The 24,288-nt window shown below is 44.5% G+C and overlaps 1 protein-coding gene across 8 annotated transcripts in view; it reads left to right on the forward strand.

The window, feature by feature from the left end:
- Positions 1-18,645, forward strand: part of SAMD11 (sterile alpha motif domain containing 11) — a 240,511-nt gene extending 221,866 nt beyond the window's left edge. For 7 of the 8 annotated variants that reach the window (XM_066606881.1, XM_066606878.1, XM_066606879.1 and 4 more), the window contains exons 9-14: positions 3,137-3,252; positions 3,481-3,559; positions 3,733-4,436; positions 11,542-11,666; positions 13,569-13,679; positions 17,218-18,645. In XM_066606881.1, the coding sequence (XP_066462978.1) occupies positions 3,137-3,252; positions 3,481-3,559; positions 3,733-4,436; positions 11,542-11,666; positions 13,569-13,679; positions 17,218-17,457 (1,375 nt within the window). In that variant the 3' untranslated portion in view covers positions 17,458-18,645. The remainder of the gene's footprint in view (positions 1-3,136; positions 3,253-3,480; positions 3,560-3,732; positions 4,437-11,541; positions 11,667-13,568; positions 13,680-17,217) is intronic. The other variant, XR_010793141.1, reaches the window with a different exon arrangement.
- Positions 18,646-24,288: the final 5,643 nt, after the last annotated feature.

A 24,288-nucleotide genomic window follows, 5' to 3' on the forward strand; every position in this document is an offset into this window, starting at 1 on the left:
CCCTCCACAATTATGAAAATAGCGGAAAATATGTAAACGCGGCTTGTAAATACTGCGTGGTGTCCGCTACAGTTGGAATTTACCACCCTCTCCCCAGGGGTCCATCAGGAACTGTTTCTATAGCAACAGTGCACATGGGCCAGAACGGAGTTAAGGTAGCTGTATAATACCCATTAATGCCCTTTGGCTTTGAGCCTGTGAGTATGAGGTGTCTTAGTGTGCAAGAGGGACAGAGAGCGGCGGGGTCATCCATTCACTTCCGTAGATCGCTAATAGACCGTGCCGTTGCTCAGAAAGTGTGAAAGATTTACAACATAAGTGCTTCAGCCTCAGCCGCCATGACGCAAATGTGAGCAATCGATGCCTGTTCTATCCAATAGTGATCCTAAAAGTCTAGGGTCTAAGGCCGAACATTAGTGGTAAGTCTCCAGGGCCATTTACAACCAAACATACTAGTGATAGTTCGTTTTAATTGTCACCCCGATGACATCAGAATATGTCACTAATTGAATCTGGCCACTGGAGACTCACAAAGTCGCCCAAAATATATTTGGTTTCTATATGGGGGCTCTTGTGGTCCCCATTTCTGCTGCAATATTGGTTGTAATATACTTTCTAAAGATTGTTACTGCTGTAAAACTATGCAAATTTGCCATTCAGGAGTCTGGGAATGCTGGGTCTTAAACTTTTTTTTAGAAGCCCATGTGTTGGAGAACAGCAGTGGGACCATGAACTCGGCTCTCTGGGTACAAACAGCAGGAGTACTACATGTGCTGTTATGTAAGTCCTATTGATTTCTAGCCATAGAACCCATTAAAAGGAAATCATAGCTTATATTTTTTCCATTGTGGTCAATGACTAAAATTGCCATAGCCTTCTGGAGGACTGATGACCTATATAAAGGGGCCTAACAGATACCTAGTAATGACGAAATAATAGTGTGGCTCCCTTGACATGTGATGCTTTGCGAATGCTCTTCCCCCCCCCCCCCCCCCCCCCCCCCCCCCGTTTTTGGTCTGTGATTGTACACCCTCTGCAAAAGATTTCCTGCTGCATTGGTAAGAGTGGGAGATGGAGTATTATCATTAATGAATGCTGTGTAGTATGCAGACTAGCGGGCAGTGAAAGGGTTAAACTCTGCCTGATTTCCCACATTGCATCCTATATAAAAGCCGCCTCACGTCTGGCAGCCTCGTCTCCCCATGATTACAGCTAATTACATCGACCGGACACCTCCTCGCCCCCGCCATGCAGCTTTAATTGACCGTTATTCATCTGCAGGCTGTCCGGGTGGCAGAGCACTTGGCAGCCCAGCGACAGAGGCCTCGGCTAATTGTCGGGCCTGGGGGATTAGGCCAGGTGATTACACACTTCACGGTGTAATTACATAAGCATCGCTTGGCTGCTGCCCCGGCTCGGAGCCGAAGGTCACTTTCTGCGTTACCTGAGATTAATTGGAGCTGCCAGTAGAGTGCGAGGAGCTGGCGGAGTGCTGATACGATTAGCAGGACGTTTCAGCAGCGAGGAATCGATGGCCGTTCTTCCCAGACAACACGAGCAGTGCAATTAGTTTAGTGCTGAGTGAGGGGAGCGCTGGGGGGAGGTAATAATATGTGGGAGCTTGTCGGAGAAAATAGGCTTGGGGTCAGCGGTACCTCACACGGTGATGGAAACGCAAGAACATCGGTGCATTCTACAGACTGACAACCAAATTCCTACTCATACATACTTGTCCATTTATTCACTTGCTTCCTTGGCCATGGATCTACGGAGAATGCCTTGGACATTGACTGTATTTTGGCTACATTCAACCTCCGAGTTCTATGGAGCCATAATATGGCAATCATAAGCCTACGAGGCCTACTAGACTTCAAATATCATATGGAGATATACCTCCATGGTGCCCTAATTATGACCGAAAATTGGCGAGCTACTGTACGGCACTACCGATCACTACAACTCTACCTGCTGTAGTAAAGTGGTTAGATAAGGTTAGTCGGCCAATACCACCACCTCAATGGATAGTTTCCGTAGGATTATTTGGAGAGGGGAGGATAGATCCCATTTGTAAACTGTGAACATTAACATCTAGTGAGTGGCATAAGCCAAGAGCATGAACAAGCATTCACAGCCTCGTCGAAATTGGTCTTTCTGAGCATTTTGCCAAATATAAAGTAACCTAGTCACATGGCTAGTATCATTGACGTTAACTGTGAGAATGGGAACAGGGACATTATCCCTTAATATTTAAAGTGATGAAAGGAAGGAGAGGATATCTGATACTGGGACTGGTTATTGTGTGCTCTTTTTAATTGGCGCGTGGTATTTCAAGGAGAGAAGTCAAGAAGAAATGTAGAGGAATAGCTCTTTGAATTGGGTCCCCTCCAAGATTAGAGAGGTTAATCTTAATGATGGTGGGTGGTGAGAGACCCATCTATCTCTGGCAGCTCAGAGTCATTAATGTTTTTTTGCCTTATTACATTGCCAATGTGACTGTGTTGCCATGCCATGCCGTGCACTCCTGTCTCAATGTGAATTATGGCGGTAGTACCCAGATGTTGGAATAAGCTGCTCAGCTGTAAGAATCATTTGGCTACTGAACTATCGCTAATGTTTGAGCACTCCTGGCACCATCAGTCTTTGCCATCTCCTGAATCTTAATACATTACATACCTAGGTATCCATGATACTGTATGTAAGGGGGAGAAGGAACTCATAACTTTTAGTGAACTTTGTACTTGAACTTTATGTGCAGAAAGTCCTACAAAATAGCCTTGTATCCGATACCAACCTCTTCTCTGAATATGGTGTATAAACTCAGACTACCACAAGAAAATGACTTCCATTAAATACCTATCAGCGATTTACTGACACAATTATCACAGATTTGACTTTCCAGTTATAATTGATATTGATGTTACCGTCAAGCTTGATTATGGAAAGACAAATACTTGATTCCATTTACGGTTATAATGGCAGTCTGTTCTGCCGGTATCGGTTTATTAAAATTCTAATGGCTCATAATGGTGTAAAATATCACTTTTCTTGCCTTGGCTGTATTCATAATGTATGAATATATCACTATAACTATTTGAAGTATCTTTTTCATAAAGAAGGACTTTAAATTACTTCCTAGGGAGATGTCCCACCCGCCTCCACTACTGTCACCACAAAATGCTCCACACATTGCCTTGGGGCCACACTTGAGACCACCATTTCTTGGGGTGCCATCCGCCTTGTGTCAGAGTCCAGGTATGTAAATTTTTCAGTCCGGAATCCAGATTTCTATAGATATTAATTTTTCAGGCCTCACTCTGGTCCTGGATTATTAAAGTTTTTCTGTATCAGCCATAGGACGGGAACAATACATTCCCAGACTTCTCCTTTAAGTCCGCATACATTTAGATACTGCATATTTTGAGAGAAAGCACAAGTTTATATTGACCAGATGCTTTACTGTATACATTTTTGATTTTGCAGGTTATGGTTTCTTGCAACCAGCCCAAGCTGAAATGTTTGCACGTCAGCAGGAAATTCTACGGAAGCAGAACCTGGCCAGGTGACTATACTATTTCCATCTGTAAAGCATCCCAAAACATCCAAACACTGCATAAAATCTGACAATATATTGCAGATTTCTGTCCCAGCTGAGATATACCTTTCTTATAAAAATCTTATAACTTTCTTAAAACTTTTTTTTATATTCAACTTATTTCCTTGTTTTTCCCAAAGACTTGAAATGTCGGCAGAAATTATACGCCAAAAGGAGCTGGAGAATCTACACAGACAGCGACTTCTAGCTGGTGATCCACTAACACTTCACCCGGGTTTACCCCCTGACCACCCTGCATTGCGCAACATGCATGAGCTCCCAGAGGGTCACCCATTAAGAGAGGAACTTTCCAGAAGGAATGCCATGCTTGTCTTAAGGCACAATAACACCCCACTACTCTCTCTAAATCATCAGGGGATCCCAAGTGTGCCTCCTCCCAAGGAATCCCAAAGTGCACGGAGGACAAGTCGAAAGTCTGCTCATCACCGGATAGAGCCGCAAGGAAACCATAGTGAAACAAAGGAACTCTTGGATCAACGTATAAGGGAGGGGGCATCTGATGGAAATGATGAGGAGATGAAAGATTCAGAGAGTGAGGCAGAGGAGAAGACAGACAGTCTAAGAGCTGAACGTGGTACCTCTTCCTCATCCCATGAACTGCAAGAGGGTAAAGATCCTCTCAAAGGAGGAGAGTCTCTGAAAGAGTCAAGTGACTCGCACACCCACCAAAGCCTGTCCTGTGGTCCATCAGAGTCACCTACTCATCTTTTAGGACCAGGAATCAACAAAGGAGATGCAAAATATTTGCCCTCCAGTTCAGTGCCTCCACCACAGCCACTTCCATTTGGTTTCCCCTATGCTGTCAACCCTTATTTCCACACAGGTAGGTAATGTCACCTGTTATCAGCTTGATTATACAAAATTGTTTCTTGGAATTGTATTTCTATATAGAAAAAAATACATTCAAAAAGGAGTAAAGCACGGTATAACGTAGTAATATCATGCGCCGTACTACACAATGAAGCAACCATTTTATTTAAGGGGGTTGTCCATGTTTTTCAGTCATTTTCCATAAAAAGGGAACACCAAAATAAGTTAATGGCAGAGGAGAGCGCTCAACGATCGACTATAATCTGTGTTGAGGCCTTGCCGTAACTATTCAGTTCCTCTGCAGCACCACCGCAGGAAGAATGAAGTATTACGTGGTGCTTATTGAAAGCAGTGGACTGCCCATGTAATGCACGGACATGCAAGTCCTCCAGAGACTGAGACACTTTTTATAATGCTCTCTACTCTGACTTATTGATGGATACCCCCTAAAGAGGGACCATCCTTTATGAAATCAGAATTCCATAAAAAGATATTTAAAACTGTATTTTCTAAACTAAACAATTCTTTTACCATACCATATCAAATTATTAAAGGGATTGTTGCATAAAGACAACCCCTGCCTATAGGTCCGCCCTATGGCTAGAAGGCTGCTTTTCTGGTGGACACAAGTCCTCATGTGAATGGCCGCCATATTTTATTAAATTTACCCTGCAGTGGCCACTACAGACATAAAGCCTGGTTGAGCTATCCCCAGCAAAATCAGCTTGTTTTTTGGGGGTGCCAGAAGCAGCATTTAAATGGGTTGCTGGACACTTTCTGGTGCCGCTCATCTCTTGAGAATGGATGGCTGGAGGGCTGTCCCAATGATCACACTTGCATTGGAATATGTGAAGTTGTACATAATCTATACTATATGTAAAGCTGTGAATGAGTTAATTGTTGTATTGTAGTAGGCGGACTGACAGATCTTTACCCTGTGTACGGGGACCCCGTATTCCCTCCACCTTTCTCCCCCTCCTAGTCTGTCCAGGCTCACGCCGGCTGTAATTGAGTGAGACAGCTGTGCCGGGACTGGATTTAGCAATATTGATTTTGCAATACATTAGGAGAATGGAATTCCTATCACTGTTCCAAAGGCTTCCTGTTAAGGCAACACCTCCCCCCAGTCCGCATCAGCCCCAACACCCCAGCTCCTGCATCTCTCCATAAAGATAAAGCATCTCAAACAAAAAATTAATGCAGATCCAATTTTTTTCTTTTTATGGTTTCATTGCAAAATATATTATTATACACTTTGTCAAAAAAAAATAAATCAAGCACCTAGAAGGAGTTGTTCTTTTGCGGCACAACTCAGCATGCAGTTACATCTCAGGCAGATATGCAAATGAGAGTTGTGGCGTGATTAGATGAATGGTTTTGCTACCTGAGGCCCTCATAGTGGTTCAACCCTAGGCCTATAAAAAGATTCTTAGAAGCTTCTTGTGTGTAGTGGACCTCTCTTTCGGCCATTTCTGTGGAGCGGCACACTGCCCCCACTGCTGGTGTGATGGTCTGTGAGGCCATCGCATACAACAGTCGGTCACCCCTAGTAGTGATTCGAGGGACAATGACAGCCCAGCGATATGCTCAGGACATCCTGCAGCCATGTGTGTTCCTCTCATGGCGGCTTCCAAGAGGCATTTTCCAGCAGGGTGTCACAGGAATGTCTCCATAATATTGCCACACTTCCGTGGCTGCCAAGTCGGTAGATTTATCACCAGTAGAACATGTATAGGCCAACTTTAACAGCCAACAAGTTTACATGATCTAGAGGCTCAGTTACAGCAAATGTTGACTGATATGCTACATAATACCATACAGAACTTGTATGCCTCCATGCCCTCCCGTATCACATCTTGTATCCAAGCTAGAGGTGGTACAACTGGGTCATAGAGCCTCCATGCCCACCTGTATCACATCTTGTATCCAAGCTAGAGGTGGCCCAACAGGGTACTAGAGCCTCCATGCTCACCCATATAACATCTTGTATCCAAGCTAGAGGCAGTACAACAGGGTGCTAGAGCCTCCATGCTCGCCCGTATCACATCTTGTGTCGAAGCTAGAGGCGGTAAAACAGGGTACTAGAGCCTCCATGCCCACCTGTATCACATCTTGTATCCAAGCTAGAAGTGGTGCAACAGGGTACTAGAGCCTCCATGCCCGCCTGTATCACATCTTGTAGCCAAACTAGAGGCAGTACAACAGGGTCATAGAGCCTCCATGCCCGTTTGTATCACATCTTGTATCCAAGCTAGAGGTGGTGCAACAGGGTACTAGTGCCTCCATGCCCGCCTGTATCACATCTTGTATCCAAGCTAGAGGTGGTACAACAGGGTACTAGAGTCTCCCTTCAAATTTTCAGTTTTCCACAATTAATGATCCTTGTAATCACTTACTGATATCAACGTTACAATCACACAGAGAAAGTTTCATTAACTTCTGACCATTTCTTGGAGGGGAGGGATTGTTTTTGACAATGAGTGCACGTAATATGAGCAATAAAAAGTGATCACATGAATCCCTCCCTTTACAGTGGAGGTAATTCCCATAATGACGTACAGCTAGTTAACATTTTCCATAGAAAATACGTTGATAATACTCTTATGAATATTTAGCTGCCTGATTACAGCACAACATAAGATCTTCGGCGCCTACTACAGGATACAAAATGACATTTAAAAAGATTTGTCATCTGTTTTATATTACACGCACAAAAAGTTATGAAATATTGCTATATACACTGTCAAAAGTCATGGGATAGCAGTATGTAAATTGATTATGAAGTGGTATTACCACAAGTGATGGCTTGGGAACGCCCACCCTTATATAAGTTGTGAGGTGTTAACTAGTGAAGACCTGGCCTGCGTGCTTATGGCAAGGTGAAGTGAATTATTGGAGGTCGAACGGGGTATAACAGTCGGTGCCAGACGGATGGGGCATTCCATTTCCGAAGTTGTGTGGGCATTTAACATTGCTTGATCCACAGTGTCATATGTGTATCAAGAATACTTCATTGAAGGTGTTACCAGCAACAGTGGACAGCGCAGTGGCCGCCCACGGGTGTTTAATGATCACAACTAGCGGTGCCTGGCTTGGATTCTTATTGCAAACACACAATTATGGCAGAAAGCACATCCACATTAAATCCCACATGCATATTCTGAAGGTCAATGCTGCGTTCTTTAGCTGCCATGGGAGCAGAAGACCCACCAGAGTGCCTCTGTTAACATCATAACACCGGCCACAGCACCTCATCTGAGCTTGTGAGGTCGCTAACTAGACCCAAGAGAACTGGCAGCATGTGGTGTGGTTCAATGAGTCATGGTACCGGTTGTTTTGAGATGATGGTAGGGTTTGTGATGCAGACCTTACGAAGCCATAGACGCCAATTGTCACCAAGGCATTGTGGAGGCTGGTGGTGGCTCCATACTTGTGTGGGGTGTGTTCTTATGGCATGGGTTAGGTCCACTGGTCTGCCTAAATAGGTCATTAACCTGGTGCCCACTATGTTTCACTGCTTGGTGACCATTTGCAACGTTTCATGTACCCAAACAACGATGAGATATTTCAGCAGGATAATGCACCATGCCATGCTCAAGTTGGCCAAAATTGGTTCGAGAAGCATTTTGGCCTGTATGTTTGCCTGACATTAGCCCAATTGAGCATTTATGGGGTGTGGTGAAAAGCTCTACAAATACTTCAGAGCTGTGGTGGCTATCCAGACAGCTTCTGTCCACTTCTGGAATCGAGGTCACGTTGAGTTACTGCATTCTGCTGTGCTAGGTGGATCCTACATGATATTAGTACCTATCCCATGACTTTTGGTATGTCAGTTTATACTTTATACAGGCTTGGAACACCTGTTGTAATAGTTAATATTCTACTGGCTACTTTAGGTGTTATAGCATTAGGAAGTGTATATGTGTATATAATATATATTAGTAGTCAATGCTATAGCACACCTAGTGGGTAGTAGAACAAAGTTTTACAACAGGTATACGAATTAAAGCGGTATTCCAGGCTATTTGAACTGGTGACCTATCCTCTGGATTGGTCATCAGTAGTTGATGGATGGGGATCTCACACTAAGGATCCCTGTCCATCAGCTGATCGCCCTACCTGCTGTCAGTGCAATAATAGGAGCGCCACGCTTCTCTTCCACTTCCTGCGTCTTTTAGGAAGTACCGTGTAACTGTAAAAAATAAATGTTATTTTGTATTATTATCTTATAGCTTATCCTCACAGCTGCAGAAATAATAGCTCACGGGATTTAACCCAATCATATTGGGGAATTTCGGGGTAAAATGCTAAAATTAAAAAAAAGGTTGTCATGCATTTGAAAAACATAGCTGCTTTCTTCAAGAAACCGTGCCATACCTGTCTATAGGTTGTATTTGGTATCAGTTTGGCTCTATTGGGGTGAATGGGGCTAAGCTGCAATACCACAGACAAACTGTGGACAGGTATGACGCTGTTTTGGAAGAAGGCATTTTTTAAAAATCCTGGACCTCCCCTATTTAGCTCCTGCCACATTACTTACTGGGCAGCCACCTACCTGTATGTCTATATGTTGGGAAATGCCAAGTGAGACAAACTGCTTTATGCCAAGAGAATAAATTGGAGTAGTATTTAATATTTTCCTTTATTTTATTATTTATATATAGTGACAAAATTACCAAAGGGTTGTTGTTTAAGGCTTTATTCTAAATATATCAAATGTTGTCTTTATGAAAGATACCTTTAAGCTAAGAAATTTGAAACAATATCCATTGTCCAAAGAGGCTTTAAAATGAATGTCCATCCCTCAGCATTTTTTATGCCTTTACAGTAGTTGCAGCTTGGTTTTCAGAGCTACAAATTCCCTGCATAGAGGTAGATGGTAAAATTCTGGCTGCCTGCATCCACCACTAGGTGGAGCTCACTCATACGATGTATAGATTAATAATAAAGCTGTGTACAGTAATAGCCCCCTACTGGTGATTGCAAACAGACATTTTTTATGCGGTTATGCATAGAATTTAAAGCTTCAACTATTGTGTAGATCTATTAGCTAGCACAGAATGTTGAGCCGTAGTATGACATGGTGTGAACAAATGGACATCAGCTTTCAGTTGACAATCTACTTGTTTGTCTGTATTATAAATGTGTCATAACATGAGCAATCAATAATATAACTAGTAAACTTCTCTAGATCACGGGTCCCCATCATGTGGCTCTCCAGCTGTTGCAAAACTACGAGCACCAGCATGTCATGACATCCACAGTCTAGACTATCAGCGTATGCTGGGAGTAGTAGTTTTGCAACAGTTTGGGGACCACTGCCATAGACAATTGATTGAACTGCTTTGTAAGTGCACAAGAGTACAGGTTTTCAACGCAACCACTATTAAATGCAAAAAATAACTACTTTGAAAAGTTTTTCTTGCACAAGATGGTCTTTAATGAGATCCATTAAAGCACTGCTATATGCTGAGCAAAGAAGAGTAGGACAGTATTTATACTACTAGAGTCCCCAATCCTTGGCCTGTATGTATCCCATTGATAACGTAGTACAGGGGAATACAGTGATCGCTGTATAAATCATGTTGCACGGATTAAATATCCATTTCCGAGTTCAATCAATGAAGCATTTTTAATTACATATATAGGACTGCACCGTTCTCAGAGAGGATGGTCATTTGCCTACTGCAGCTGCTAGAGGGGTAATATTGCATTGAGGAGCCCTGTTCTTTACCGCAGTGCATCCATACATATGGCGATAGTAGTGAAAGGGTTAAAGGCCAGATCCAGGATGATGTAAGCTGCCAGCTCCGTTGTGATTTTAGAGACCCTGTGAGCCCTATAAAGTTGGGGCCAGGGCAGCCGCTGCAGCTGTGCATCCTGTCACCGTGCTGTAATACCCCCCTGACCTCTACGCCCCATGTGTCTGCAGGCTCGGAGATGTGAGAAGAGGAGGGGGTCGTCTATCAGTGCCAGCGCTGGCCCCCATCCGTCTGACTCTCTCTGACCGACCTTATCTTCCCTCTAGTGTCAGATATGGGACTGCCCCCCCTCCCCCCACCACCTTTTCATTTCTACCCACACACCCCGGGGACAGCTCAGGAAGCTAAAATCCTTTCTATCGATCCCTAGGCCAGAGTACAATTAACACAACCTGCTCTCACCACAACCCCTACCTCCTATCCCTAGCCGAAACTGGAGGGGTGCGCATAATGTCTGGGTGTATACCCGATCTCTTTGTAGGATTTCATTGGTCATCATGAACACCGATCCCGCTGTTTCTTCCTGTTCTTAGGACTATAAGTAAATTTAGTGCATTTTGAATAACTTGTGCAACAAAACCATAGACTCCACTACACCATACATGCATCTACAAAGAGCGGAAATACATTTAACTCTTTAGAAACTCAGAGTAGACAGCAATTACATTTGTTGAAGCAAGTGCAGGCAATTACAGGTAACATTGTTAATCTCATCCCAGGCCAAGGTCTCGGGGCAGCTGACAGCTCCGCCGTCTCTTTGCTGCCAGACATAGTGGCAACTTCTGGCCGCCAGGAGCCTAAGGAAGTGGCTAATTGGGAAGTCATTCTGAGCGCCAACCATCCACCTCCTTAAGAGATGTGGTGCTTGGAAAGCCAGCGGCAGGGTCTGACCTCAGGCTGTGTGTGGAATAATTGAGCCGAATGTATTTTTGTTCCAGTCCCGACCATTGAAAGCGCAGTGACCTCCCGGAGTTGCACCTTCCCCATCACATACACACACACACACACACACATACTCCTTATCTACCAAGGGCCTTAAGGTCTCTTGCTACAATTTGCACTCTCTTCTCACTTGGAGAGTTCTAGCAACAAAGCATTGTGGGAGTGCAGAGTCTGTACCCGGCGTGGTGTTGACAGGTCATTAAAGATGGATGTTAGGCTACAGAATATGTTCATCTTGCTGCCTCCTTGTTTTCTTCATGGGATTTTAATGATTAATGCTTCTTTTCCTCTCTACCCTTCTTCCCCCACCTCTGCTTTTTCCTCATCCTTCTTCACCTTGTCCTTCTATCTTCTCCCCACCTCCATCCATCACTTTTTGCCTGCTCATCTTCTACACCCCCTTCCCCTTGTCAGGTGCCATGGGGGGGCTCTTCCTGGATGGAGAGGAGAGTGTGGTGCTGGAGGACCTCAGCAAGTGGACAGTGGAGGACGTCTGCAGCTTTGTAGGCAGTCTGTCTGGCTGTGCTGAATACACGCAGGTAATCCATATGACTCCTCTTTTGTATATGGCTCCACTCTTCTGTTCACTGTGTTCCCATTCTGGCCTGTCTCTTTCTATAAAGCTCTATTCATGCCCTTGTGACTAGCTTCTTGCCGGTATGCCACTTATTCCTCATTAGAGGACGTAGATGGAACTTGAAGCTTTATTGCTCATTAGAGGGTAGAGGATGCCCTCTAACCGTCCCTTTTACTACCCCCCTTCTTTCTTCATTCTGCACTCCACCACACTTTGAGAGGGGAGGTTGTGGGCTGCTGTTTTTTTTTCTTTTTCCTTTTTCCCTGTGCTAATCCCCTCATGACATGCTTCATTAAAACCACCTGCACCGTCATACTTCTCCTCACCCCCTCCCTCTCTGCAGCTGGGCCAAAGCGTAAGACAGGCTACAAGTCAGAGTCGAGGAGGAAGCGGAGAGGCAGGCGGGGGTCAGGCCAGCAGGGCTGCACGGGGAGGAAGCGGAGAGGCAGGCGGGGGTCAGGCCAGCAGGGCTGCACACAATAGCACTGCCTGTGCATGCAAATCATTAAGGAGGAGAGTGGAGGGAAAAGACAGAATACATAGGGGTTCATGGATGAAGGGTTCGAAAGCAGCTACTGTGAAACAGGTGGGGGGGAGACAACTTGACAAATTATCTATAGGTTCTACACTTTCTGCCAACGTGGTCTCCCTTGGATGGTTCTTGCACCGATACATCCATACTTGTGTATACCAGCAATGTAGAAGGTTTGTGCAGGAAATATCCAAGGGAGAGCGGACTGAATTCTATCATTTATTCATATTTTAATTGCAATTCATTGACAAGTAAACACTTGTACGTATAAAAAAATAAGGTTACAGATTGTTGCCATAATTATATTATTACCGCAGGAAGTCTCCAAACCGTCACATGCAATTTTGCAGGAAGAAAAAAAAACTGTACAAAAAGGAAGCCGTTCTAGGAAAACAGCATGCAGCACAGCATGACAAACCGAAATTGCCACAGTTTCTCCACAAGAGATACAGTAGCACATCCTGCAGTCTTAACCCACCACATGTCCTAACAACAAGCAAGTTTCAGGCATTTTGTGTGACTTTTTTTTTTTTTCCAATACAACAAAAAAACAGAAACGCAGTTTAACTATCGGCGGCGGTAGAGAAATGCAAATAAATAGCCACATATGAACGTACCGTAATTCAGTGTATTCAAGAAAATGTATCACCGAGAAGGATAGTTTACAGTACATACAAGGTTTGTATACTTTCTGCCACTTCTATCCTTGCGGGTAGAGATGAGCAAACTTTTCAAAAGTTTAATCGGTCCGCTGAATTTCGGCAAAAAGTTTAGCCCGAATAAGTTCAAATCGAGTTGGAGAAGAAGAAACACAAACAGAGAGAGAACATATAAACTTCGTGCAGACGTTGTCCTTGGTCAGATTTGAACCCAGGACCCCGGCACTGGAAAGTAACAGTGCTAACCACTGAGCCGCGTATGTTGAGTCAAGTTGAACCGACTGAGGTTCAGGTTTGCGTAGAACCAGACTTTTAGCAAAGTTTAGCCTAAAACAAGGTTCTACTCTTTCGGTTTACTCAACACTACTTATGGGATGAGTCTTGCACAGGTTCATCTGAACTGCATAGGGTTTACAGTATTACTGCCATATGTAGTTATATTCTGCATGAAGTTACTATGCTGTTTTAGTGGACTTGGGTACATTTGGCAACATGTATAAACCAATTCAGTTAGTCAGAATCTGCAATGTAACTACGAGATGCCATATTAGTGGCATTACAGATTTTGCCACCTACTAGCAATGCCAACCCCCTTGGTATTCAACTATTGTGATCAGTTGTAGAAACGGTTTGAGGCTTCAGGCATGTACTAATGACGCTCTCTCCTCTCTAGGTTTTCCGGGAGCATTGTATAGATGGGGAAACCCTGCCACTATTGACTGAAGAGCACTTATTGAATAATATGGGGCTGAAGCTTGGCCCAGCACTAAAGATCAGAGCACAGGTATGTACAAGCGTAGTCCTACAACCATTGTCTATAAACAGCCAGGCATGATGGAGGTTCCTCAACAGCTGGAGAAGCCACAGGCTATTGGTTCAGAGTATGAATCAAAAACAATATATTTTATATATCTTGTACTAGTTTTAATTATATTTGTAGTGTTCATAGGAAATAGTCCCGCTTTCTTATTTCTGCGGCCCCTGGAAGTGTATTCGGACTTTCCAGTGCCACACAGAAGCTGCAGACTGCAGGACACACATACACAATATAATAGGATTGTGCTGTGGCCTGCAGGCCTTATAATAAAGTGGTAACTGCAGTTTATAGCTTTCCCTTCAGCCCTGGCTGTTTATGACGGGTGTAATAAAAAGGTTCTTTGGCCAATTGTTCCCTGTGGATCAATTCGTTAGAAATGTGCTGCAGTTTAACGGGTCAGGGAGGGGCCTGCATGGGAGGCTTCTCTCCAGGGCTAGATTAGATTTAGGGTAGTATGGGGGGGATCACAGGTACAGTAAAGGTTGGATATAGTGGAATGGATGTAGTTTATGGTAAGTTAAAATATATACAATGTAATTATGCAGCATAGCTGTTAATCATGAACTTTACTAGAGCCATAGGTGGATAATTCTGGAGAATTTTTCTTTAGAACTCTTTTATACAGTTCCTCTGTTATTCCTCCTGGAAAATATATTAACAACTGATTGTTACCATTCAGGCTCAGACTGGTCCACAGGGGAACAGGTGAATCCCCCTGGTTGGCCCTGAGCCGCAGCCACAGCCTGACTGGTTGGTGCATTGCCCTGTATACTCACTGTAGTACATAGAGATACTTATCATCTCTGCCAGCCTATATGTCCATATAATAAACTAAAGTTTATCTACTTATATAGACGCGTAGGCTGACAGAGATGCCATCTCAGTGCATTGCAAGGCCTTTCAGTGTCTCAACCCTTTATCCCACCTTATATATAAGGGGCGCTCAGTCAGCCATGATAAACTAAAATGTGTGTAATAAGTAAAACATTTCCCTGACCCCCTTCAAAAATTAGTTGCTTTCAGAGTCAGCATTGTAAGCAGAGAATACTTATACCACCCAACGCATTTTGGGGTTAAAGCCAAAAAGATCCCTTTTTCTCAAGGGTGTATACAATAACAGCAATGATAGAGCTCCATTTATACAGATACATAAGAGATACATTTCTAATTGCTGGATCCCACCTTCTCGTTGTTGCCACAGGGGCCCCTATCACCATTCATCTTGCAGCCTCTTGGTAGTGCCCGCAGCCTGGTGCTCTGTGGGCATGTATCCCCCGATCACAGAGCCAAGAGTACCACTAGTCCAAAGCAAAGGCCATACAGCAGCCCTCAGGACAGAAACAGTCCAAGGAAAAGGCCAGGCAGCGGGCTACTCTTCCCCACCAATTGTATTCCACAAGGAACCTTGGGGATGAGGTCACATGAAAACCATGCCGACATTTAGTTTTACCGCTAATGAGCAATTTTCAAATTGATTGTTATTGCCTACATGGTTTTGCCAGTAAAACTGCTGTTCACCTGCAAAACAGAGCAGCTATTAAAAAATCACTTTGAAAACTGTGTCGCTTTGCAATAAAGCTGCATGTGAACGGACGTTTGGGTTATGATGTAGCCATTAGTATGATCAGACTCTTCACAGAATATGCTATAAATGGAATCCACACACATCGGGTGAACAGGTCTACCAGTTCCTGCATGGCCATACACTTCAGTGGAGTGCTGCAGGCAGATGCATCCACCTATCCATTGAGGTGTAGTTAGAATGTGGTAAGCTGGGAATTTGCAAACAGGAGTCGGGTAATATTTCCATGGAAATATATAATTGGTCCCCAAAATAAATTTTACTGGGGGACCATTGACACCCCAGACTAAAACTTTACTTTTAGCACTAATTAGACAATCTGAGACACTTCCTATTGACAAGCAAATGGTAACACCCAGTTGTAAGGTTTTTCATGCACTTCTAGGAAGAACGGCAAAGGAGCTGCACATCCCATACATGTAGTTCAACGAAAGATGCTCCAAAACTTACTTTTCATATGTGGAATGCAAGTATTTATTAGAAGAAACATGGCAGGAGAGCCGACAGGTTCTCTAATGTACTACAGTTAAGAGGAAGTAAACCTGCTTACCTTGCGATTGGCTTAAAACATAGGAGCGGAAATGCCAGCACTTATGTAACTGTGGATTATAATTAACATTGGCAGGAAAATGATTTTAAAGCTTAGATCTGCCATACAGAGACATTTAAAAACTTCAAAAAGTTTACAGCATTGTCCAGAGGACGCTTATACACATTTTGGTGACAAGTTCCTAAAGCTGGCATATTACAGTTTGTGTGGCACTGATTCGCCAGTCATTGGGATCCATTATCAAAGCTGTAACCCAGGTTCCATTTGGGAATTGTGCCTGTATAACCAACCTGGGCCGCTGCAATGCAGATGGAGCTATCCCTTTTGGCTCTGTCCACACTGATAGCGAGCCCAATCACTGCTGATCAGCACCGATTAACTATTGATGACATCCTGAGGGTAGGTCATCAATACCTCAATACCAGAAATCCTCTGTAAAGTTCCCTTTTAACGAATTGGAGGAAAAGGCACAACTCAATTCTCCCACTGTGCTCTGCAGACTGGCTGATCTGTGATACAGGTGAATCAATTTACTTATCTCTGGTGTTCGTAAGGCCTCATGTAGCAGCTGCTGCGCATCAGAGATGCGGCCAAAAGCCATATGTCATGGCAGCTCGCAAATTAATTAAAGGGGGGGTTCCTTAGACCAACTATTTATATTTTATACATCAGTCCAATGGCCCATTTACACGTAACGATTGTCGCTCAAAATTCGTTTAGACGAACTAAAGTGCGCAATAATCATTTCGTCTAAACGCAAAGCCATTGTTCACATTTCATTTGCTTCTCGTTTGTTGCTCAGTTTCAGCCAGCATAAAAAACACTGATGGCTCGCTCACTGATGGTTACATCTAAGCACTCCCTACTCAGCGATTCACATAGTAATGTAGAGTGTAGATTTCAGCAATAAAACTTATGCCAATTTTCTGGTGTAAATGTTAGTAAATCCATTGGGCCCATGAGACCCTCCTTTTCGCTAAGCCCGGTCCACTTTTAGAAAAGTGGCGAATGGGGCGCAAAATGGGCCAAAATTAGCAAAAATGGCATACTCCAAAATTTGCTACTTCTGTACACCACTAAATTGGCATAAAGACAGTCATGAATTTTCCCTAAGCGGCAATTGATTATTAATGGCCATGTGGTTTGCCTATACCCGTGTGACCAGTCACCATCAGCAGTCAGTGAACACAATTAATTTGCAAACCACACAGACTTACATGACTGCTGGCTTGTATTTCGGATGTACGTTGGCCGCTACGAGAGACCTTACCCTTATTACCACAAACTCATCCACGTAACGTGCCTTGCTGATCACATTCAGGTGACTCAAATGTTGGGTAACTTCTCACGATGTGTTGTTGACTTTTTTTCAGGTTGCCAAAAGAATCGGACGAGTCCTTTACATGGCAAGTTTCCCAGTGGCATTTCCCCTACAGCACCCAAGCCTCCGACCATCAGACAGAGAACTGGCAAGCAACGAAATCAGACCGCCCTCTACTGGCAGTGCCGGATCTCCCTTCCCCAATGCACTCCTACCCCCCAGCCGCATTTCACCGAAACATGAGAATGGCAATGCAACATACTTAAATGAACCTGCTAAGTCTCTCTCTTAACCGTGCCCTGTCCTATAGCTGGATACTTTAACCTCTGCGTTGCGGAAGCCGGAGCTTTGAACCAGAAGGGATATTTTTCTTCTGGGTAGCTGCTATCCCTTCAGCTGCTTGAGAGACTAAATAACTGAGAGGGTTTGCATACAGTGTAAAGAAAAAAAAAAAAGCAAATAATGGAGGAGCCCTGCACCTTCAATGGGTTTAAACAGATAAATATATGTATGTATATATTTTTATTTTCCATTGACACCTTTGTAAAGCGATCAAAGAAGAGAGAGTGGTGGACGACCATATTCCAGCAGCAGCTGGAAACTTGCAGAAGATTAAAGGAGAAGGACAAGCATAACAAAACCAGGGGGATGGAACAAGCGAGACAGGCACAGTCCAACCCAGCCATGCCCAACCTATTACTGCAGCCACAGGAGGCGGCATCTTCCCCATGCGCAGAATACCGCCACAACACATACTGTAAAACAAAGCCAACTATCCCGTCTTTTATGAAAGGTTTCCAATGTGTTTGTCTCTTTGTCCGCCTCGCCCTGCTTTCCTATGCATCTCCAGCAACTTAACGTTGTACCAAAGAATAACCGCGCTGCCTTGCTCCTGGCTGGCGTCGGTACAGTGCTGGAATCGAGTTCTCTTTTAGTCTATACTGCACCTTTTAGTTTATAACCCACCTTTTAATATCTTGAAGTTAGATTAGTGTCCCACACGGTCTGCCTTGTTTTAATTTTTTGCTTAAAGTGAAAGAGTGGGACAAGGGGCAGCAACATATTCTTCATCTGCTTTGGACAATCCTCAAACGGCCCCTTGGTAGCGAGTCTCATAATGGACAGTAACAACTTGGCAGGCAGTGACTGTCACGGACTCCGCAGTGGGACTGCTGAACTACTGTAAATGGACGGAAACCGCCATGTTACCTTCCAGTTCTGTCATGGGACTGACCTGGTACGCGCCCGTGTGTGTGAGGTTTTCTTTTTATTTCTAAGGGTTTGTTTTGTTTACATGTTTTGGTGTCATCTATCCATGCTCATCCACAGATTATGTTCATTTCTATCAGAAACACAAATGAATTGTAGATCAGCGGTACAGTTAGCAAAATTTTTTTTTTGTTATTAAAAAAAGACCTTAACGGATCACCAGAGTATGCTGCATAGCAGCAAATTCTAATAAATGAAAAATTATACAAGTCACTTGTGTGGTGAACGTTCTTCTCAATCTCTTTCCATCCGGTGATGTTCTAATGCAGGCCTAGGCAAATCTGACGTTAGGAGTCGGCGATGAGCATCGAAGACAAATGTTATTCTGACTTCCAGAATGTAGAAACACAGGGGTTGTCATGAGAACAATGGCTCATGTATGTGGCCAAAACAGCTTAGTATTTAACTAATGTGGAACCAATAGAAGTCTATGAAGCTATACTGTACATTGTGCATTAAAAGGTTTTTTTTCTGTTTGAAAGGGAAGGGACTTGTTATTTGTATAGCGCCAACTTATTCCGCAGCGCTTTCAGGTGATTTATTTTATTACCCCCCAACAAGCTGGGTACTCATTTTACCGACGGATGGAAGGCTGAGTCAACTTTGAGCCGCCTACCTGAACCAAGCGGGGATTGAACTCGCAACCTTCGGGTCGTAAGTGAGAGCTTAGGACTGCATACTGCTGCCTTAACACTCTGCGCAACACGAGGCCCACTAGAAGTCCAAATGGAACCAATAGAAGTCTATGCAGCTATATTGTACATTACTAGTTCAAGCAAAAACAAAAAACTTTTAGAGGTCTATGGAGGTATGCTGCACATTGTGCATTAAAATGTTTTGTTTTTTTTTGCTTGGGACCAATAGAAGTCTATGGAGCTATATTGTAGATTGTGCATTAAAAGGGTTTTTCATTGCTTGGAACCAATAGAAGTTTATGGAGCTATACTGGACGTTGTGCATTAACAGGTTTTTTTTTCTGCTTGGGACCACTAAAAGTCTATGGAGCTATATTGTACATTGTGCATTAAAAGGGTTTTTTATTGCTTGGGACCAAGAGAAGTCTATGGAGCTATACTGGACGTTGTGCATTAACAAGTTTTTTTTCTGCTTGGGACCACTAAAAGTCTATGAAGCTATATTGTACATTGTGCATTAAAAGGGTTTTTTTTGCTTGGGACCAACAGAAGTCCAAAGTTTTTTTTCTTGCAGTTATTATTGCTTCTAGATAGGAGTGTATCTTTAGAATTTGGTGCTGTATGGCGGTACCATGTAGCACCTGTCTTCATATACTCACCAGAATACCACCAGTTTAGTAGCTCCTATAAAATCTCGAGCCCCGGTTGTTCCCACATGATAGCACCAACCTCCGCAATGTCCATATAATAGTCCCACCACTTTAGTCAGTCATAATGTATTATGACTGTGATAAAACATCGCTCCGGCTGCTGCCAGTCAGACAGACATGCGGCAGCCTATCAGGATCTGCTGCTGGTAGCTTCCTGTCCTGCTAACAGTGATCGATGCCGGCTGGGAACACAATGACCGTCGTTATTAGACTGCAGCTTTGTGCTCGCTCTCTCTGGCAGCCGCCGCTGGGAGAAGTGGAGCCGGATGCAATCAGTATAACCACCCGGCTGATGAATGTTTTTCAGCGCTGGCGGAAAAAACCCGGTCACCAGGGAGGAATTTTTATGAGTTGCTCTGACGACATGGGTTAGTCATAGCGCCAGTGTGCAGATAAAAGCGAGAGGTAAAATTAAAAATCACTGACAAGCGGCTGTGCACGGGGCCGTTTTGCATGGAACAATTAACGTTCAGATGATTGCTGGCTCGTGAGAAGCTGAGCAATGACCGTTCAGTGTAAACCGTGCCAACAGCTAAACTACGAATGATAATAATTGGTGCGCTTATCATACGTCGTTCAGATTGTGCAGGCATAAAATTCGAACAATGGTCTGCCGATGTAAACAGGCAGTCATTCATTTATGAATGACTGCCTGTTTACTGTGAACGGAGGCTGGCAGCCAGAAGAGATCTCCGGCCCACTCCACCCCCACTCATTGAGCGATCATTGGTCCTGCGGGAAAGCACCGTAGTGATAAACGCTAGGATGACTGTCCGATTGATCTACTGATACAAAGGATAGGGGCAAGCACCAGTCGCCAGCAGCATGCAGAAGGCAAAATGCCATAGGAAGGGACATGTAACAGGTGACTAATACAGATACCAGTAACACACACCTACTGTGCATTGGAGGAGGCATGTTAGGAAGTATAATAGAAAAATAGCCATTATTCACCTATTAAATGCACTGACGCTCTAGTGTTATCCATTGGCTTTTGTCTACATTGCTGTAGTGATGGCATGCTATACATCCACATCACTGGCCTCAACAGTATCATGTACATGCAGAAGCACAGTCACTCCTGCACAGGAATAAGATAAAAATGTATTATATATATATGGTTAAGCAACTACTTTGTTAGGTGCAGGGACAAGTCAGGTCCCAGTGCTTGCAGATCAGCAGTTTATGAATAGGCAGTAAGGCTCTGTTCACACTGGTGTCAAGGCTTCTGTTTCTTCAGATATGTTCACATGGGAGGATCTGAGCTTTGGATTTCTGCCACGGCTATGCAATTGTAAGGCTGCATATCAGCATGCAGATTTAGCCCTTTATAGTGGACAAATGTGCATTCAGCACAGAATTGGCATCAAGCAGTAACGTCACTTCTTTAGGCTTCGTTCACACGGGCTACAAAATCTCGCTACAAAATGCATGTATGTGAGGCCCATGGCTTCCAATGGGTTCTTTCACATGAGATGTTTTGTAGCCTGAAATAACCCATTGGAAACCACGGGCTTCACATACATGCATTTTGTAGCGATGATTCTGTAGCCTGTGTGAAAGAGGCCTTAATCTGCATGTGCAGATCTCAATGGAATATAATGGGACACAAATTTGATGCAGAATCTGCATGGATTCCACATCAAAATTTTTGCTTTGTAAACATACCCTATAGCAGTGATGGTGAACCTTTTAGAGACCGAGTGCCCCAACTGCAACCCAAAACCCACTTATTTATCGTAAAGTGCCAACATGTCAGGGGGCGGGGCTTATCACGACATTATTTTACTTCCGTCATTCTAAAAAGGATCGGGCTGTTTCAAAATAGACAGGGTGCAGATTTTAACTGCTTTTTGGATGCGGAAATACTGCAGAATGTCCTCAGCGGAAAATACTGTGGAAAATTCTGCAGCATTACTGCATCCAAAAAGCAGTCAAAATCTGTACCCCGTCTATTTTGAAACAGCCCTGCCCATTTCTGCCGCATGTAAACATACCCCAGGGGTAATAGTGACCCCCCCTCCCAAGCGATAATAGTGACATCCCACAGCAGCCCCCCAGCAATAATAATAGTGACACCCCCCCAGCGGCCCCCAAGCAGTAATAATGGTGACATACCCCAGTGGACCCCCAGCAGTAATAATAGTGACACACCCCAGCGGACCCCCAGCGGCAAGAATGCCCCCTTAGCGGTCCCTCCAACAGTAATAATGCCCCCCCAGCAGTCTCCCAACAGTAATAATGCCCCCCCCCGGGTGGTCCCCCAGCAGTAATAATGCCCCCCCCCCCCCCAGCAGTTCCCCCAGCAGTCACAATGCCACCCCCAGCGGTCCCCCAGCAATAATAATGCCCCCCTCCGCCCAAGCGGTTTTCCCAGTAGTAATAAAGCCTGCCAGTGGTTCCCCCAGCAGTCATAATGCCTTCCCCTCACAGCGGTTCCCCCAGCAGTCATAATACCTTCCCCTCACAGCGGTTCCCCCAGCAGTCATAATGCCCCCCTCTCCCCCCCCCTCCCAGCGGTTCTCCCGGCAGTTATAATGCCCCCCTCTCCCCCACAGCGATTCTCCCGGCAGTCATAATGCCTCCCCTTCCCCCCAGCGATTCTCCCGGCAGTCATAATGCCCGCCCCCACCCCCACATACTTACCCCTACTCCTAGTGGGAGCGCCGTTCCTCTTCTGACTGATCCCAGGTGAAACACTGACGGCAGTGTGCTGTTGGATGCCTCCTCCCTCTGCTCTTGCGGAACCAAGTAGGAGATGTCGGGGGAGGGGGGGATCCCGGCTGCACACTGACGTCACAGTGTGTTCCGGGATCAGCACAGATGGCAGCGCTGAGTGAATGTCGGCAGGGGAGCCGCGGCCCCTGCAGGCATTCATTAATGTGGTGTGCGGCCGATGGTGACGCGTGCCAGCAGGAAGGGCTCTACGTGCCGCAGGTTCGCCACCACTGCCCTATAGAATACATGACCGATACGATGGGTCCATTTAGTAACACAATGGCGATCCATGTGACTAAAATGCAGTCGGTCAGGTTTTCTTTTCTTATAAAATTCTGCCAGCGAAAGGCAAGAGAAATCATACAGACCTTAATAGCAGGGAGTGTACAACCTTAAAGGGATATTCCAGTTACACAAAGTTTATGTCAAATGAATGATCATCAAATATTATTAAAGTTTGCAATATGGTTCTACTTTGCATTTTGTGTCTTTAGCTCTAAAAACTATTACCTTCTCCTGGCACTTCACAAGTGTTTATTCACAAATTGCCTTGGATATAACCTGCAGGTATTACAGCACTACAGATCGGCCTTGCTCAGTAGGAATGACCAGGGACAAGATTGCTGACCAATAGCAGAGAAATGCTTAGTAGGGACACGCATAGGAAAGAAGCACAGAGCAGTGAATTGTGCTGTCTTCATGGTACTAGAGTTTGACATATCGTGGATCGGGTTGATGGATTCCTCGGAGGGGCTGGTGAGAATGCAGCAGTCATGGTGTATATTGGCACCAATGATAAAGTTAGAGGTAGGTGGAAGTGAATAATAAAGGCAACAGCAGCACTCACGTGGATTCACTCCAGACCAGTCCCGGTCATTCCACTGCAAACAGTGCAAGTGAGGAGAAGGTGGATGCAGCAGCCCAGCTTAGTCAGGATCACGACCAACTAATCAGTGAAAATGTGCAGCAAAGACTAGGCAGCATCAGATGGATCTTCAAAACAATTTTCCAATCTTTATTCCTCCAACAAAGGTAAAACCTGCGACGTTTCGGTCACAATTGTGACCTTTCTCAAGAGGTAGGTGGAAGGACCTTAGAAACTATTTCAGGGACCTAGGATGTAAGCATAGAGCAAGGACTATCAAAGTAGTATTTTCTGAAATACTACCTGTACCACAATCCACACCAGAAAGACAGCGGGCGCTTAAGGGGGGGGGAGAGGGATGGACTAGTGGCTTAAGAGTTGCTGTAGGTAGGAGGGATTTGGGTTCTTGGAGAACTGGGCCAACTTTGGTGTTGGCTACAGGGTCTACCATACGTATGAGCTGGGGGGGAGAAGATCACTAGAAGGATGGAGGAGTATAAACTATGGACTGAGGGCAAGGGCAACCAGAGAGATGGGGGGGGCAAGACAGTGTAGAAAGTTACCTGTGACTTCGTAATGGGGGTGGATCGGTGGAAGGGGTTAGTACAGTAACATCTGGCAGAACAGTTAATAGGGATACATTTAAAACAAAAAACAAACCTTCTGAACTGTATGGGGACTAATTCTTGAAGTCTGACCAATAAAGTTGACGAACTAGAAGTAATTCAGTTTGAGGAAAACTGATACATTGCAGGAGTCCCCAACTCCAGTCCTCAGGGACCACCAACAGGTCATGTTTTCAGGATATCCTATGGTAAGAACACCTGTGGCAATGTCTGAAGCACCGACAATAATTACATCACCGGTGCAACACTGAGGAAATCCTGAAAACATGACCTGTTGGCTGTTCCTGAGGACGGGAGTTG

Source organism: Eleutherodactylus coqui, chromosome 6 (genome assembly GCF_035609145.1).
Source record: "Eleutherodactylus coqui strain aEleCoq1 chromosome 6, aEleCoq1.hap1, whole genome shotgun sequence".
Lineage (NCBI taxonomy): Eukaryota > Metazoa > Chordata > Amphibia > Anura > Eleutherodactylidae > Eleutherodactylus > Eleutherodactylus coqui.